This window comes from Amblyraja radiata, chromosome 15, assembly GCF_010909765.2.
Source record: "Amblyraja radiata isolate CabotCenter1 chromosome 15, sAmbRad1.1.pri, whole genome shotgun sequence".
NCBI classification, from domain to species: domain Eukaryota; kingdom Metazoa; phylum Chordata; class Chondrichthyes; order Rajiformes; family Rajidae; genus Amblyraja; species Amblyraja radiata.
The window spans coordinates 13,383,789-13,400,573 of NC_045970.1; the positions used below are offsets into that span (position 1 = coordinate 13,383,789).

Below are 16,785 nucleotides of genomic sequence, written 5' to 3' on the forward strand. Positions count from 1 at the left end.
AGTGGTGACATACTTTATTTTTTAAATTCCAATTATTAGCTGATTATTCTCTTTATATGTTTTTCTTTTATTTGGAGTTATTTTGTTTGATTTCTTGATTCTGTGTTCTTCAACAATTTTGTTTAATGCAGACATTGGTGGTGGGAAGGAGGAGGATAGTGGCTGACCGCCTAGTTTTCAAAAGTTGATGCCCTGTTTTAAGGCAAAGTAACACCGCATCACTAGGTTTTCACCTCTTGCTCTATTCATCTATGGCGTGTTGCTTATAATTTATTGAAGGTAAACAAGATATAAGAATGCAGGAAAGAACAAATCATGATCTGGAAACTACTCTTTACAATACAAACAGCATATGGCACACAGGACCCGTGATCCAAGTACACTAGAAAACACAAATGTATCCTTGGTAGGTTCAGTGCCAGGGAGAACTTCTGTGATTTTGGGTCGACTACAACCCAATGATATGAAGAACAACTAAAATTCTGCCTGTGTACTCTCTAACCCACAATATCAATAGTAAATGTTCAAATTTCAGTAACTCACACTCCATGCACTCCTTTCTCTCTCCTTTTGATCCACCCAGGTTCTCCCCTGCCGACCTAACCTGCTTCAATCTGCCTATCACGCTCACACATGATCTACTAGATCTCCTATCCCCTCCCCCAATGGGATCAATCGGCTCATCGTTCTTCTTTTATCTGATTCCACATATCACTTTTCTTACTCAGATTCCAGCAGTTGCAACCATTGTATCTGCACTTCATTTTCTGGCTTCTGTCTCAATCTGCATCCTCCCCTTCCTCACCTGGCTCCGACTGCGCTTTTTTTCATTTCTCCTTATCCATCTTCACCTATTACTCATCAGCCACTGTCTTCCAACTCCACTCCTCCTCCTGCCTCAACCGGTTCCATCATCTCTCTCATCACCTGTTTGCACCATGGATATTGTGGTCAGGCCATGGCTCACCCCTCCCTCTTACATCTTTGTACAGGGTGTCTCCCCTGTACACTCTCAGTCCTGATGCAGGATCTCAAACCAAAACGTTGACTATCTCTTTGCCTCCACAATGCTGCACAACATGCTGAGTTCCTCAAGCAGTTTGCTTCAAGCTGCAGGTTACGGCATCTGCAGTTGTGACTCTGTAATTTTGCATTAATTATTTGAGTCAATTAGTGGAACACTGTAGTAAAACTGGCAGCATACAAGTAAGAACTGCGAGCATTCTGAGGCAATTTCAGCTATCCTCTCCATTAAATTTTCTCCTTAATGGGCCTGTCCCACTTAGGCGACTCTTTAGGCGACCGCCAGGGACTAGTTTTAATGGAATTTACCTACGACACCTGGCGACAACATACGACCGCACCTAAGACAACCAACGACAGCATAAATTGTCGCCACTGTTGCCGAAAATCTTTCAACATGTTGAAAATTTTGCGGCAGTCGCCTGTAGTCGCCCAAAAACTCGCCTAAGTGAGACAGGCCCATAAGTATCCACAGTATACTTTAATTGTTGCAAAACTCTGAGATGCTTTCCTGTATATGCGGAAGATATGTCCTATGAAGAAACAACCTTACTGGAAAATCCCTGATCTTTTATTTCATCAGATTATTTCTTCCATTTGGTAAACATCCAGAATTTCTTTATAATTCAAATCAAATTAATTTCACAATTAATAACCAAACCAATCGCCATATAGGAATAGATTGCTAATCCCACAAGAATCTCAGTACATTTGAAAAATAAATCCAGAGAGAAAAGTAATGGGGCTGACGTGTAGGCAGTAAAGTTTCTGAGTAATATATGGAATATAATTGTATTGCCATATTAAGAGTCTGGCTCTGTTAGGGAGCCTATCAACTACTGGCATCTAAGATCATTCAATAAAATAAATTGCATTTTTCTTGTCATTAGCATCTTTGAAAATAGACTTGATATAAAGCTGTAAGTATCATCTCAAACAGAAACAAATCTCACGAGAAGGAAAATAGATAATTAATATAAACTAAAAGTTAGAGTTATATTTTAGGCATAATATTCAGCAAGGTTATTTTAAGCCTAAATTATAAAATGACTTTAACATTAATCACACAATCATATAATATTCATTTAGCATAAAACCAAGAAGGATATGGACGAATAAAGTAAAATGAAAATGTATGAATCCAAGGCTGAACCAAAATTACAGTATATATTTTACAATTATGAATATAGACAGTTACAATTCACAATCCAAAAACCTTTTGAGTTATGAGCTAATGGTTACTGATGTTAACAATCCCTTTATTTGAACTTTTGAACTCACTGCTAAAATTCATTTTGTTCCACACTTCACTGATAGACTTTCTAGGTAGAATCCCTTTGTCTATCTTTCTCCTGTATTCGTCAAAGATAAGCTGTGCCTCTTGCTGCAATGGAGTAGCAAATCCTGTTCACAAAATTGAAAAAACAACCTTCCATTACAATGGATAAACAGAGACTGCAGATGCTGGAATTTTTAGCAAATATCCAACTTCCAGAGGAAGCATCTCTGACAGGAAATTATTTCATCCAGACTGAAGAAGGGCCCAGCTCCAAAACATCCCCTGTCCATTTCACTCCACAGATGTTGTCTGACTTGTTGAGTTCCTCGAGCAATTTGTGTTTTGCTCAACGATCCACGACAGCTGCTCTACCTGCTTTGCCAACTCCACTTACCTTAAACCAATTCTAGTGACATGACAATTTTGGTACCACTTCCAAGTTAAAATAAAAGGATATTTGGGACACAGGTAATTTTCATTCATTCACATCATTTACAATATTACCTGTCCGGAATAAGATATGCTGAAAGAAAAAGCCAACATTTAATACATTTTCCACACTAATAATTTAAAATGTATGAAAGATTTAAGCAAAGAGCCGAGTTAGATTTATTCTACTTCATGCCTTTGAAAGACCATCCTTACAGTAATCTATTTTATTTACTGAATAAAATACAATGAATGAAAGAAGCACAATTTTTAAAATATATTACAATATTTTCAATCTCTGGACTATGGAGTAAATCTTAATGTTTCTATAGATCCCTGACGCATTATGAAATAAACATATGAAAATGATTAGCCTCAAGGCCTTAAATTTGAGCAACTTCTACGGAATCTTTCAGAATTGCACAACTATAAGCAAAAATATTTTTAAAGTAACACAAAACAATCAGGTATGAGCAGTGGGAAGGATAGGCAAGATGTTCATCATATTCTGCAGTAAGGGGAGGCATACATGAAACTGCAGAGCTTTCATATTGAAAACACATTATGTAGGACAAGCAAACTTGAATCACTTACATCAGCATCAGCAACATCAGCATCACATACGTCAATGTAGGTCAAATTATACAACTCGAAATGTGATGATTAACATTTTTAAAAGTGCAGATGCTGAAAATGTAGTTGGAACAAAACACGTAGCAGTCGTGCAGCATCAGTGGAAAAAGAGTCAATATTTCAGGCCCAAAACTTCATAAAGGGAAAGGAGTTATTCTAGTCGCAAGGGTTAAAAAGTTGGAGGGTTTGGGGGGTGGGGGTGGGTGATGTAGCACCAATGGGTGGAACAAAAGGAATTTCTCAGATACGCTGAAATAACATGGTAGTTAAAATCAAGTTAAGATTCTTAGCCTGTGTAATATGTCTTATTCTATAGGCCATACTGTACAAAGAAAGGAGGGGGAAAAAGGAGAGTACACAGAAATAGCCACATGATCTTTAGTTTGCAATTACAAAATTATTAAGGTACCAGCAGTTTTTGTTGTTACATGATACAAATCAATTTCCTGGGTGATTTGTATACACTTTGGAACTTTAGGATATCTTCAACCGTATGTGGATACATAGAAAATAGGTGCAGGAGCAGGCCATTCAGCCCTTCGAGCCACCACTGCCATTCAATATGATCATGGCTGATCATCCACAATCAGTACCCCATTCCTGATTTCTCCCCATATTCCTTGATTCCGCTAGCCCCAAGAGCACTATCTAACTCTCTTTTGAATGCATCCAGTGAGTCGGCCTCCACTGCCTGCTGAGGCAGAGAATTCCACAAATTCCACAACTCTCTGGGTGAAAACGTTTTTCCTCATCTCAGTTCTAAATGGCCTACCCCTTATTCTTAAACTGTGGCCTCTGGTTCTGGACTTCCCCAAAATTGGGAACATGTTTCCTGCATCTAGCGAGTCCAATCCCTTAATAATTTTATATGCTTCTATAAGATGCCCTCTCATCCTTCTAAATTCCAGTGCATACAAGCCCAGTCGTTCCATTCTTTCATCATATGACAGTCCCGCCATCCTGGGAATTAACCTGGTGAACCTACACTGCACTCCCTCAATAGCAAGAATGTCCTTCCTCAAAACTGCACACAATGCTCCAGGTGTGGTCTCACCAGGGCCCTGTACAACTGCAGAAGGAGCTCTTTGGTCCTATACTCAAATCCTCCTTTTATGGAGACCAACATGCCATTAGTTTTCTTCACAGCCTGCTGTACCTGCATGCTTACTTTCAGTGACTGATGTACAAGCACACTAATCTCCTGAGTGGGACCTTATCAAAGGCTTTCTGAAAGTTCAGGTACACTACATCCATGGCTCTCCCTTATCCATTTTACTTGTTACATCCTCAAAACATTCCAGAAGATTTAGCTGCCCTACTTTGACAAAAGGAAGCAACTGACAGAAAGGCGTTTTCTTGTAAATGAGGAAAACGTGTTTTTCTTTCAGCTCTCTGTGATGGAATTTCTTACTTCTCTGGTATAAATATTTTCAAATTGTACTCAGAGAAGACTTATTTTGTTCAATATTGTGTAGATCATATCTCAAATACCCTAAAACAAGCAATAACTCAATTTTGACAAAATTGTCAGTTGCTTCCTTTTGTCAAATTAGGGCAGATTAATCAAGCAAGATTTCCCCTTCGTAAATCCATGCTGACTTGGGCCGATCCTGTTAATGCTATCAAAATGCGCTGCAATAACATCATTAATAATTGACTCCAGCATCTTCCCCACCACCAATGTCAGGCTAACTGGTCTATAATAGTAAGATTAAATGAGAACTTACCAGTTTGAAGTTTGATCTGTATTTTATGAGGAGTTACGATGAGGGATTACGTGAAGAGCCCGCTCAGCACGCATGCGCGACATACTTCAAAGCAGCGGTGTGGGATCACAGACAGACACAGTTATTGAAATAAACATAGTAAAGAAAAGGAGACCTTAGTTATCAGTTTGACCCATATTATTGAGGGTGGGAGTGGAGGGCACGTAATCCCTCATCGTAACTCCTCATAAAATTCAGATCAAACTTCAAACTGGTAAGTTCTCGTTTAATCTTACTATTTTACTTCGGAGTCACGTGAGTGACTGCGTGAAGATTTTAAAGCTCTGTGATTTCAAACCATGTAACAGTTCATACTTCACTCGCTGCCGAAGTCTTTCGAGGGAGGAAGTATGTTATCGTAATCAACCATGAATCTGTTTGTAAAACAATAATGGTGTTATTAACAACAACAAGACCAAATGCTCCCCCGGGCTTAAATTATATATTTTTTTGCAGATTCTTTTTCTGCAAACGATACAGGTTCTGTCAGTGGTTTGTTATAAAAGTTTGGAACGTATACTCCCTAGACCACCCCGCTGTAGCCAGGATGTGGTCTATTGGCACGTCCATCCTCTTAGTCACTGATGTGGATGCTGTCCTGGTGGAGTAAGATTTATACACGTTAATATGTACTCCAGCAACTCCCAGTACCTGCTTGAGCCACTTGAGATAGTTTGGCTCGTCACCTGACCATAACGTTTCTTGTGGCTGACCCATAAGGCTTTTTCTCTCCCTCGAGGATTACTTATTGTGTCGATGTAGTTCAATATACAATACAATACAATTCAATTTATTGTCATTTGGACCCCTTGAGGTCCAAACGAAATGCCGTTTCTGCAGCCATACATTACAAACAAATAGACCCAAGACACAACATAATTTACATAAACATCCATCACATTGCTGTGATGGAAGGCCAAAAAAACTTCTCTCTCCACTGCACTCTCCCCCCCGATGTCAGAGTCAAAGTCAAAGTCAAAGCCCCCGGCGGGCGATGGCGAATTGTCCCGTGGCCATTAAAGCCACGCCGGGTGATGCAAGGTCGCGCACCGGGTCTTGATGTTAGAGCCCCCGGCGTGCGCTCGCAGAGACCCGCCGCCATTCCAAGCCGCGCGGGGCGGTGCTGTAAGGCCCCGCTCAGGTGCTCTTCAACCCTGCAACTCGGGCGGGAGAAGTCGCCGTTGCGGAAGCCCCGAAAAGCGGTCTCCCTCCAGGGACCCGCGGGCTCCCGGTGCCGCCGTCCGCCAAACCCGCAGTTGCAGCCTCCGAATCTCCGGGGGTCGGGCCGCAGCAGCGTCCACCACAGCTCCACCCGCTCTGGACTCGGCCAGCTCCGCGACGGTGAGGTGAGTAGTCGGCACCACAGCCCTCGGTCTTCCTGTTGGAGGCCGCTCCTCGTTGCAGCCCCAACGACAACGGAGACCCGACAAAGAAAAGGTCGGGTCTCCCGTGCAGGGAGAGATTTAAAAGTTACCCCCAACCCCCCCCACCCCCCCACACACACCCCAACAAAAATAACAAAAACTACATAAAAACATAAGACATAAAATAATAAAAACGCAGACGGACTGCAGAGGCCGCTGCTGACGAGAGTCGCGCCGCCTACCGGGAGTCGCGCCGCCTACCGGCGTCATGACCCAATAAGTGGGTCATGACACATAAGCGTGGTTCAGGTGGGTATGCCCGGAATTCCATGACTAGACCTGATGTTCCTGGTCTGCTCTGTTTGCCCAGTCCCTAATAGTAATGTAACGTGGTGTAGTGGACCATATTGTCCAATCGTACTGGATGGAGGAACTGGACTCTTTGTGCTGAGACAAGGCCATCAGCATGTCCCTTCAGGGTGGGCTGTTCCAGGTTGAGGGACCTGGCTGGTGACCATCTCCTAAGGTACGTCAGGTCCACACTGACATCCCAGATTTGGATGTACCTGGGTCTGGGGGATTAACCTCTCCTGAATTTGATCACCAGCGGGAGGTACCCTATGGCCTGTGGTCCTGGTGCCCGAGTTAAGTAGGCTGACAGAGCACTTCTGGCTAAATCCTTTATTGTGGTGAAGTCCTGCCAGAACTCCAGTACAGGTTTTTGTTGAATGTGTAGTTCCTGTGTTTGAGCAGTTTCTTCCCACTTCTTGATGTTCGTCAGGTATGTTCCCTAGTGGACATGCGACGGAATGCTGTCATCATGTTGATAGTGCTGTCTGATCCAGGCCGAGCAGTGGTCTTCCCAATTCTGCAATCCAGGCCCAGCAGTGGTCTTTTAATGGCAATGTCGAGGACCACTGGGAACCATGACTGTGTGTTTAGTCCACTGTATTTTGCGTAGTACCCGACTGATGAGGCCCAAGTACCTATTGATGAGGTAGAAGAAGGGGAGAACATAGAGATTAGATTCCCCCCCCCCCCCTCAATACGTGGGCATGTATCCATAGCTGCTGCCTTGAGTTTGGTTTCATGCGACATACATTGGTACGTGGCGCTTTAATTGGAATATAAGGAAGTCGATATCTGGTGACCATATTGCTTTGTAATCTCAGCAAATATTTTGGTTTAAATGTTCGTTTACAGTATTTAGCTCACCTGATAGGTAAGTTACTGATGGTCAAACATGTTTGACGACATACGGTTACCAATTGTTAAATAAATTGTCACATGATATTGATTTTATTCTGCCCAAGTGGTTTGGTATATGTCACCACTGTGATGTTGTTAGTTTATAAACGAACATGCAAAACGGTGCACTACTGAGCAATATGCTTCACTAATGGTAAGTAATTTTATTATATAGCACGTTTAAAGTCAACTCGCATTGGCACCAAGTGCTAGCAAGCTCAGTATCTATATCAGGACACACAAGAATGGTACTCAAGAAAAAGGTGGAAAGGATACAAATACAATCCTCCTTCTCTGAAGAGCTTGAGGCTGCTACACAAATGCATTTACAAATGAATTCCATAATGACACTGGCCACAAAACAACTTTGGATGTTTGCATACCTTAGAAAAAGGTTAACAAACAAGAAAAAATGGACATAACACATGTATAGAGTTTGACACATACGTCCCCCCACAGCAGAATCAATCTCCACTGTGGGGAAGGCATCAGAAATGTTAAGTTCTCTTCCTATGAAAAACCCCGAGGTCAGGTCCATTTGTGGCCTTACAGCCAGTCCGATGAATATACTCAATAGAACATACTCAAAATTACTAACTAGGTTAATGCCCAGTGTCTAAGTGATGATAACTCCAGATAGCCCATTTGCCACCATATTCTAGGTATGGAATATAGTTGAACACTAGTGTCTAGCTCACTGGAAAGGTACAATGTTCAGTAGCTAGTAAAGCTGCTACTGATCCCAATACTCTATTACGTAGACGATAGGTGGTTGATGTGCCATAACTGATAGTATTAATGAATTCCAGACAGACAATGTTGTGGATGGGGTCAACGTAGATATCTGGATATATGACAGAGCCCAGGCTAAATAAGTTAGTAGCTAATGCTGCTGATAGCTACATCCAAAGATAGTCTGTCGTGAATATATAGACATGCCATGACGTAATGTTCCTTAAAGTGTCAGGGCTGTTTTGATTCTGGATAGCTTCAGCTCATATTAGCCAAGTCTAGTCACATACATATGTGAGATGTGCAGTGAATGAAAAATGGCAATGCTTGCCATGGTTACCCCATCCAAGTAAATTGTGGTATACCCGAAGCCTTATGAAGGGCTACTGAATAGTATGCATCTTTAAAGTCGATGTTTACCATAAAGTATCCTAGGAATCCATGGTAGCAGTTACAGATTCCATAAGAGGGTATACCTGATGAATATTTCATGTTGTTTTAATCAATGATGGTGCGACATTCACCATCTGTGGTTATTAGTGTACCCAAGGCTATATGGGATTTCTTATGACCCCTGGTATATTTCCCCAGAAGCTAGACCCTCATGTTTATTAGAGGGAGGGTAGACCCCATGCTGTACTGGTGGCAAGATATTAATTCTATTTGGAATATAACCACCAAGAGTGATAGTTTCCCAACCAGGTGTGATTCCCTCCCCTCTGTTAGTACAAACCCTTCACCTTTATGTGATGGTAGGAACCATACTTATCTGTCTTCACTGTTGTTTCTTCGGTTTCTGGTTCCTTGTCTGTACGGATGTTGTTTGTTGGGGGGTGGCGCATTTTCCATGGGGTCTGCTCTGGGCCCTGGCCTGAAAGGCTTACGGGATTGGCATGCAGGCCCCGAGCTCGCGTTAGAGGTACTGCTGACTGGTTTAGTGTGGTGCTCATTCCAGACCCTGCCCTCTTGAGCCGAATATTTTGGACACTTCGTCCAGTTTTTTAGGCTTAGTTTGGTAACTTAGCCAGATAGCAGGATCTGTGGTTGTGAGGTCGGCATTCTCACAGTCCTGTAAATTTCTTAAGTTGAGGGCAGGTTTTATGACTTCCTGAGAAGTTGCGGAGCATTGCGAGCAGTAGGGTCAGGTGTTTTGCCATACTACCCTGTCCCTCTGGGATGAGCATGCAAAATTGATAGCCGACGTCAGGGATATCAAATTCATTTTGAGATATTTGGGTTTTTAAAAGCTATGCTCAATGTACCCCCCAATAACAGTGGGCACTTTGAGTAAATGCAATTTAGGGGAGGCGTAATTAAATCCAACACCTCATGACTACCTGTCTTGGAGAGGTATTTTGAGAAGAACAGGTAGTAAGCTGGCCGCCAGTTGAGACTGAAAAGCCATCTCGCTAGTGGTGGAGCCACATAGCGGCCACACCCAGAAGCTCTTCCTGATCCTGTACCTCAGCATACTCCTCTTCAGCCAGTGACCCCTCTTCTTGACCAGCCCAGTTCTGGTCCCCATCGATCCCTCGACAAGGGAGATGGCCAGTGTGGAAGCACTGGAGTGGGAGTGTTAAGCTCCCTTGGCGGACTTGCCCCTGCTCCTGAGGCAAGTCTCTCTGGAGTTTTTAGCTCCATGACCTTCCTCTGGCTTGGAGAAATAGACACTCTTGTTTCTTGTTTGAGTATAGAAGCTGGGATGTAATGTTAAAATTGTACAAGGCATTGGTGAGACCAAATCTGGAGTATGGTGTACAATTTTTTTAATTTTTTTTAATTTTTTTTTAATATTTTATTTTATTAGAAGTAAGTACAGTCATATGGCACCAAAGTGCCTAATATATATTTTCATAATACATTTTATGTACAACTTCTTTTTTTTTTTTTTGTTACACTGAAAAAAGATTAGAATAAGAAAAAGAAGTTAGATAGTAAAGGATAGAAAGATGTGAAATATATAGTGTGTGAAAAAAGAAAACGAGTAAATGAAGAAAGTTGAGAGAGAGAATAGAGAAAAGAAAAGAAAAAAAGAGGAGATCATTATTTATAGTCTTGACCAACCCTCGTCCAGTCCTGAAACAGTTATTTTTTATAATTGTGTTGCACCATATGATTCCAAAAAAACGACGAATGGAGACCAACTCGTTATGAATTGGTCTGATTTATCCATTAGGAGGAATCGCATTTCCTCAAGATGAGCGGTGTCCAACATACTTGCAATCCACATTTTAAGCGTTGGTATTGATGTACCCTTCCAAAATTTAAGAATTAATTTTTTTGCTATTATTAAACCATAGTTAAGGAATAGATTTTGAGATGTGTTCAATTTATTCCCATCTTCCATTACGCCAAATATAATCATTTCAGTATTAGGTTCCATTCTTGTCTTGAATAATTTTGTAAATATTTCAAAAATATCATTCCAAAATCTATAAAGTTTTATGCAGGAGACTAAGGAGTGTGTTATAGTTGCCTTTTGGGCTAGACATTTATCACAAGTGGCGGATATATTTGGATAAAATTTGTTCAATCTTGTTTTTGAATAATATAATCTATGTACAATTTTAAATTGAATTAAATTATGTCTTACATTAATTGAACATTTGTGAATATATATCAGGTATTTTTCCCATTTAACCTTCGTAATTTTTATCATTAGTTCCCGTTCCCACTCTTCTCTAAGTACCTCTGTCGATGGTAGGTCTATATTTAGAATACTATTATATAAATATGATATTAATTTTTGTGAGTCAGCTTCAATATTCATTGCCTCTTCCAATAAGTCAGGAGTTACTTTTTGATATCCTTGTATATATATTTTTCACGAAATCGCAAATCTGAAGATATTTAAAATATTGGTTGTTTTTCAATTTAAATTTTAATTGTAATTGTTGGAATGATAGTAAGTTTCCCATTTCATACATATCCCCGATCCTTCTAATTCCGAGACTTTCCCATTGGTTATATGTCTTATCAATAAGAGATGGTTTAAATAAAGGGTTATTCGCTATTGGCATTAACAGTGATAGATTTCGTAATTTTAAAGATAATTTTATTTGTTTCCAAATTCTTATTGTACCATATATAATTGGGTTCTTCTTATATATTGTGTTATTCAGTTTTTTTGGGGAGAAGAGGATCGTTCCTATATTACTAGGATGGCAATCCTCCTTCTCCATTTTTATCCATTCTGTCTGTTGGGTAGAACTATCCAACCAATAAATCATATTCTTAATATGCACTGCCCAGTAATAATACATAAATTCGGAAGTGAAAGTCCCCCGACCTCTTTTGGTTTACATAAGTGTTTTTTTGTGATTCTATGTGATCTATAGTCCCAAATATAATTAGTAATATTAGAGTCTAATTTTTTTTTAAAGTATTTTGGTATATATACCGGTATAGATTGAAATAGGTATAGTAATTGTGGTAGGAAGATCATTTTTATTGCATTTATTCTACCTAATAATGATAAGGGAAGTGTTTTCCAAAATTTAATCAACGTATTAAGTTTATTTAATAAAGGCATGAAATTAGCATTGAATAATGCTTTATATTTTCTAGTAATCTGAATACCCAAATATTTAAATTTTTCTGTTGCGATTTTAAAGGGGAACTTCAGTAAGTGTGTAGGTTCTTGAGGTTTTAATGTCATGATTTCACTTTTATTCCAGTTTATTCTATATCCAGAAAAAGACCCAAATTCCTCTATTAAGTTTAATAAATTTGGTATGCTCGTTTGTGACTTTGTAATATATAAAAGTATATCGTCTGCATATAATGAGATTTTATTCTTTGAGTCTCTGGTATTATAGCCCTGAATATTCGGATGAATTCTTATACTTTCAGCCAGGGGTTCTATCATAAGGGCAAATAGCAGGGGTGATAGTGCACATCCCTGCCTATTACCCCTTGATAGTTGAAATTTTTGAGATAACATGTTATTAGTTAAAATTCTTGCCATCGGTTTATCATATAATAATTTTACCCATCTTATAAAATTCTCTCCCATATTAAATTTTTGTAGTACTTTATATAAGTATTGCCACTCTACCTGATCAAATGCTTTCTCTGCATCCAAAGAAATAATTGATATATCTTCTTCCTCTACTTTATGCGAGTACATTATATTAAACAGACGTCTCAGATTATTAAATGAGTATCTTTTAGGTATAAACCCCGTTTGATCAGGGTTTATCAATTTACTAATATATTTGCTTAATCTTCTTGCTAAAATCTTTGCTAAAATTTTCTGATCTGTATTTAAAAGTGATATAGCTCTGTACGAGCCCGGATCTTCTAAATCTTTATCTTTTTTTGGAATAAGCGTAATAGTTGATTCTGTTAGTGTTTCAGGTAGTTTGTTTTCTTTAAAAGCATGGGAGTATAAATTAAATAAATAAGGGGTTGTTATCTCCTGAATTTTTTTTATAAAATTCATTATTAAAACCATCTGGTCCCGGTGTCTTACCATTTTTCAGCGATTTTATTGTTTCACCTATTTCTTTGATTGTAATTTGAGCTCCTAATTCCTCTTGTTCCAAAAGGTCCAGTATTGGAAGATTACAATTATCTAGAAATTTTTTTATTTTACTATCTTCTCTTTTAATTTTAGATGTATATAAGTTTTGGTAAAATTGGGCAAATCTATTATTAATATCTTTAGGTAGTATTAGTAATTCACCTTTCTCTGATTTAATTTTGGTTATAGTATTTTCCTTTTCTTGTTTTTTCAATTGGCGAGCTAAAAGCTTATGTGGTTTGTCACCAAACTCAAAATGTTCCTGTTTTGTCATTTGGAATAGTCTTATTACCCTTGCCGATAAAATTCGATTAAGTTTAAATTTCAGTAATATTATCTTATGGTGTACAATTTTGGTCGCCCAATTATAGGAAGGATGTCAACAAAATAGAGAGAGTACAGAGGAGATTTACTAGAATGTTGCCTGGGTTTCAACAACTAAGTTACAGAGATAGGTTGAATAAGTTAGGTCTTTATTCTCTGGAGCACAGAAGGTTAAGGGGGGACTTGATAGAGGTCTTTAAAATGATGAGAGGGATAGACAGAGTTGATGTGATCAAGCTTTTCCCTTTGAGAATAGGGAAGATTCAAACAAGAGGACATGACTTCAGAATTAAGGGACAGAAGTTTAGGGGTAACATGAGGGGGAACTTCTTTACTCAGAGAGTGGTAGCGGTGTGGAATGAGCTTCCAGTGGAAGTGGTGGCGGCAGGTTTGTTGGTATCATTTAAAAATAAATTGGATAGGCATATGGATGAGAAGGGAATGGAGGGTTATGGTATGAGTGCAGGCAGGTGGGACTAAGGGAAAAAAGTTGTTCGGCACAGACTTGAAGGGCCGAGATGGCCTGTTTCCGTGCTGTAATTGTTATATGGTTATATGGTTATAAGTGTTGATTCCATCTTCCGTGTCTGTCTCCAGCCTGAGGTTGGTCCTGACCTTGCTGTTAGAGGCTGTCTGCCGTTTTCGGGCAGCATTTCAGCGGTTCTTGGGCGGCGAGTCTCCTTGTCGGGAGTCTGCAGGGGTGCCGGCTGGCTTTTAAATTTCCCACCAGTCCGCTGCTGTTGGTCAGACAGCTGTTTTAGCGGACTGGGCATCAGCGCAGCACCCGTGTCTGTGGACCGCAGCGTGTGCGGTCCCGTTGTCCCCTCTCCCCCCTCCGCTGTCGGCTCCTTCCCTGGAGTCAAACGGGGGCCGCTTCCTTCTGCTGCTTTGCTCCCCCTGGAGCAAAAATAAACGCAAAGTCGCTAGTTTAAACTGAAGGTAAATACTTACCTAACGTCCTTTCCTTCAGGCTTGTAGCGGGAGCTACCTACTCCCGCTGCGTCGCTGTTGCCTGCATAAACGCAATGTCGCGCATGCGTGCTGAGCGGGCTCTTCACAGTCACTCACGTGACTCCGAAGTAAAATTCCCCGTTTTCTCTCTCCTGCCTTTCTTAAAAAGTGGGATAACATTAGCTACCCTTCAATCCCCAGGAACTGTTCCAGAATCTATTTATCATTGGGAAATGATCACCAATGCGTCCACAATTTCTAGAGCCACCTCCTTGAGTACCCTGGGATGCAGACCATCAGGCCCTGGGGAATTATCAGCCTTCAGTCCCATCAGTCTACCCAACACCATTTCCTGACTAATGTGAATTTTCTTCAGTTCCTCCGTCACACTAGATCCTCTGTCCCCTATGGCATCTGGGAGATTTTTTGTGTCTTCCTTAGTGAAGACAGAACCAAAGTACCGGTTCAACTCGTCTGCCATATTCTTGTTCCCCATATTAAATTCACCTGATTCTGTTTTGAAGTCAAGATAAGACACATTCTTTTGAAACTGAAGTCATCAGTAACTTCAAAATTATTTTGAATGTTGTCTGAAAGTCCAGTTTGTTATAGTTTCTTATCTAATGTTTTGGAACATTCTGCTTAATGTTTATCAATAAGACTAAAGCAAATTGAAGAAGTCCTTGTTCGTCAAATTTAAAGATTTGACAATCTGCCAAGACCTGTTTAAATCCATGGAGCAAGATGGAGCACGTGAGTCGGCAGAACCACAAGGTGGCAGAGTCAGGCTAAAGTATCTAGAAGATGCAGATGAGGCCAAAGCTACCTACCTGAAAGAAACCCAGAGGGAGAGAAACAAGTTATGGAAACAGGTTACCAAATCAATTGAAAAACAGAAGAAACTAATGGAATCAGATAAGAACGCGAAGAGAGTACGTCCTAACCTGGTTCAACTATGCAACCTCTGCCACGAGGTTGGAGAGAAACAAAATGTACTGCCCCCTCTGGAAGAACGCAAACGATGCACCTAGTGTGAAGAAAGGGTGAAGTTATTCAATGATTTCACAAATTAGGTGGAGGAGTGGTTATCTGAAATTATACCACAACTTACGCACTCAACAGTTGAATGAGCTACGCAACAAGGGGTTGAAATGGAAGAGGAGATTGCACCACGAGATAGTATCTCAAATGTATCTACCCAAAGATCAAAGCATAAATCTGTTTCTATAGCCAGTTCAGCATCAAGGGCCCCTGCTCGAATGGAATTAGAGAGGAGAGAATGGGAACAGATGAAAGAAGAGATGATGCGACAGGAAGAACAGATGAGGCAATGAAAAGAACAGCTGGAACTAGCCACAAAGTTGGCGGTGGTCAAATCAAAGAAGGAGATAATGGAAAGTGAGGGTTCAAGATGTGGTTCTAAAGCATCTGATGCGATGAACTCTGGTTTGAGAGAAACTGCTCAAAGTGAGTCAGCAGTTGGATCAATTCCACAACCGAGAACCACTGGGTTTCATGGCTTTGAGCACCCATTGGAACAGTGGTGGGCCAGCAAAGCTTCATTTCAAATGGGTGCTAGACTGAAACAAACTACTTATGGGGCCACTGTAGAGGCTCGGGACAAAGCAACAGCGGAGTACACTTTTCTGAGGCCTGACGCACAGGCTCGAGCAAGCCAGTATGAGCCACAGAGGCCTGTCTATCATCCATTGGCGCCAAGCCAAGGATATCAGGATGGATTGTCAACAAAAATGCTGGAGAAACTCAGCGGGTGAGGCAGCTGCTATGGAGTGAAGGAAATAGGCAACGTTTCCAGCATCTGCAGTTCCTTCTTAAACATATCAGGATGGATTATTTGCATTGGCGAATAGGCAAGCTGAATTCAACAAGCTCATAGCTCAACAAAATTTCTCTTTCACTCTACCACCAATAGAAATTCCTGCATATGATGATGATCCTTTGCGGTATGAAGCTTTCATAAGGGCATTGGACGAAGTAGTAAAAATTAAAATTACTGATGAAAAAGAGCGCCTACGATTTTTGGTGCATTACACAAGCGGAAGTGCTGAGGTACTTGTAGAAAGTTGTCAAAATGAGCCTGACAGCCAAGGCTATAAAGAGGCAAGAAGGTTACTTAAAGAAAGTTTTGGTAATGAACAGAGGATTGCTAATGCATACATGGAGAAGGCCCATGCTTGGAAAGATATCAAGCCAGAAGATGTGGATGCATTGAGTAATTATGCAATATTTCTTAGAGATTGTTGCAGCTTGATGAAAAATCTCGACCACATGGAGGAAATGAATCTTGTTAGTAATACTAGAGCCATCATTAAAAAGCTGCCCACAAGACTTAGAGAAAAGTGTAGAGATAAAGCAGGCCGAATATTGGATAAGAAGAAGCGAGTAGCCATGCTACCAGACCTGGTGGATTTCTTGGGAAAGCATGTATGGTACATGTTAGATCCACACCACGGGAGTATTGAAGATTATAAACCAATTGCCACTCTCAAA

General features: G+C 40.4%; 1 protein-coding gene across 1 annotated transcript in view; it reads right to left on the reverse strand.

Annotated features, from left to right (window-relative positions):
- lrrc27 (leucine rich repeat containing 27) overlaps nucleotides 1-16,785 on the reverse strand; it is a 96,092-nt gene that overhangs the window by 32,878 nt on the left and 46,429 nt on the right. Inside the window, exon 6 of the mRNA XM_033034745.1 lies at nucleotides 2,305-2,427. Coding sequence (XP_032890636.1) covers nucleotides 2,305-2,427 — 123 coding nt within the window. The remainder of the gene's footprint in view (nucleotides 1-2,304; nucleotides 2,428-16,785) is intronic.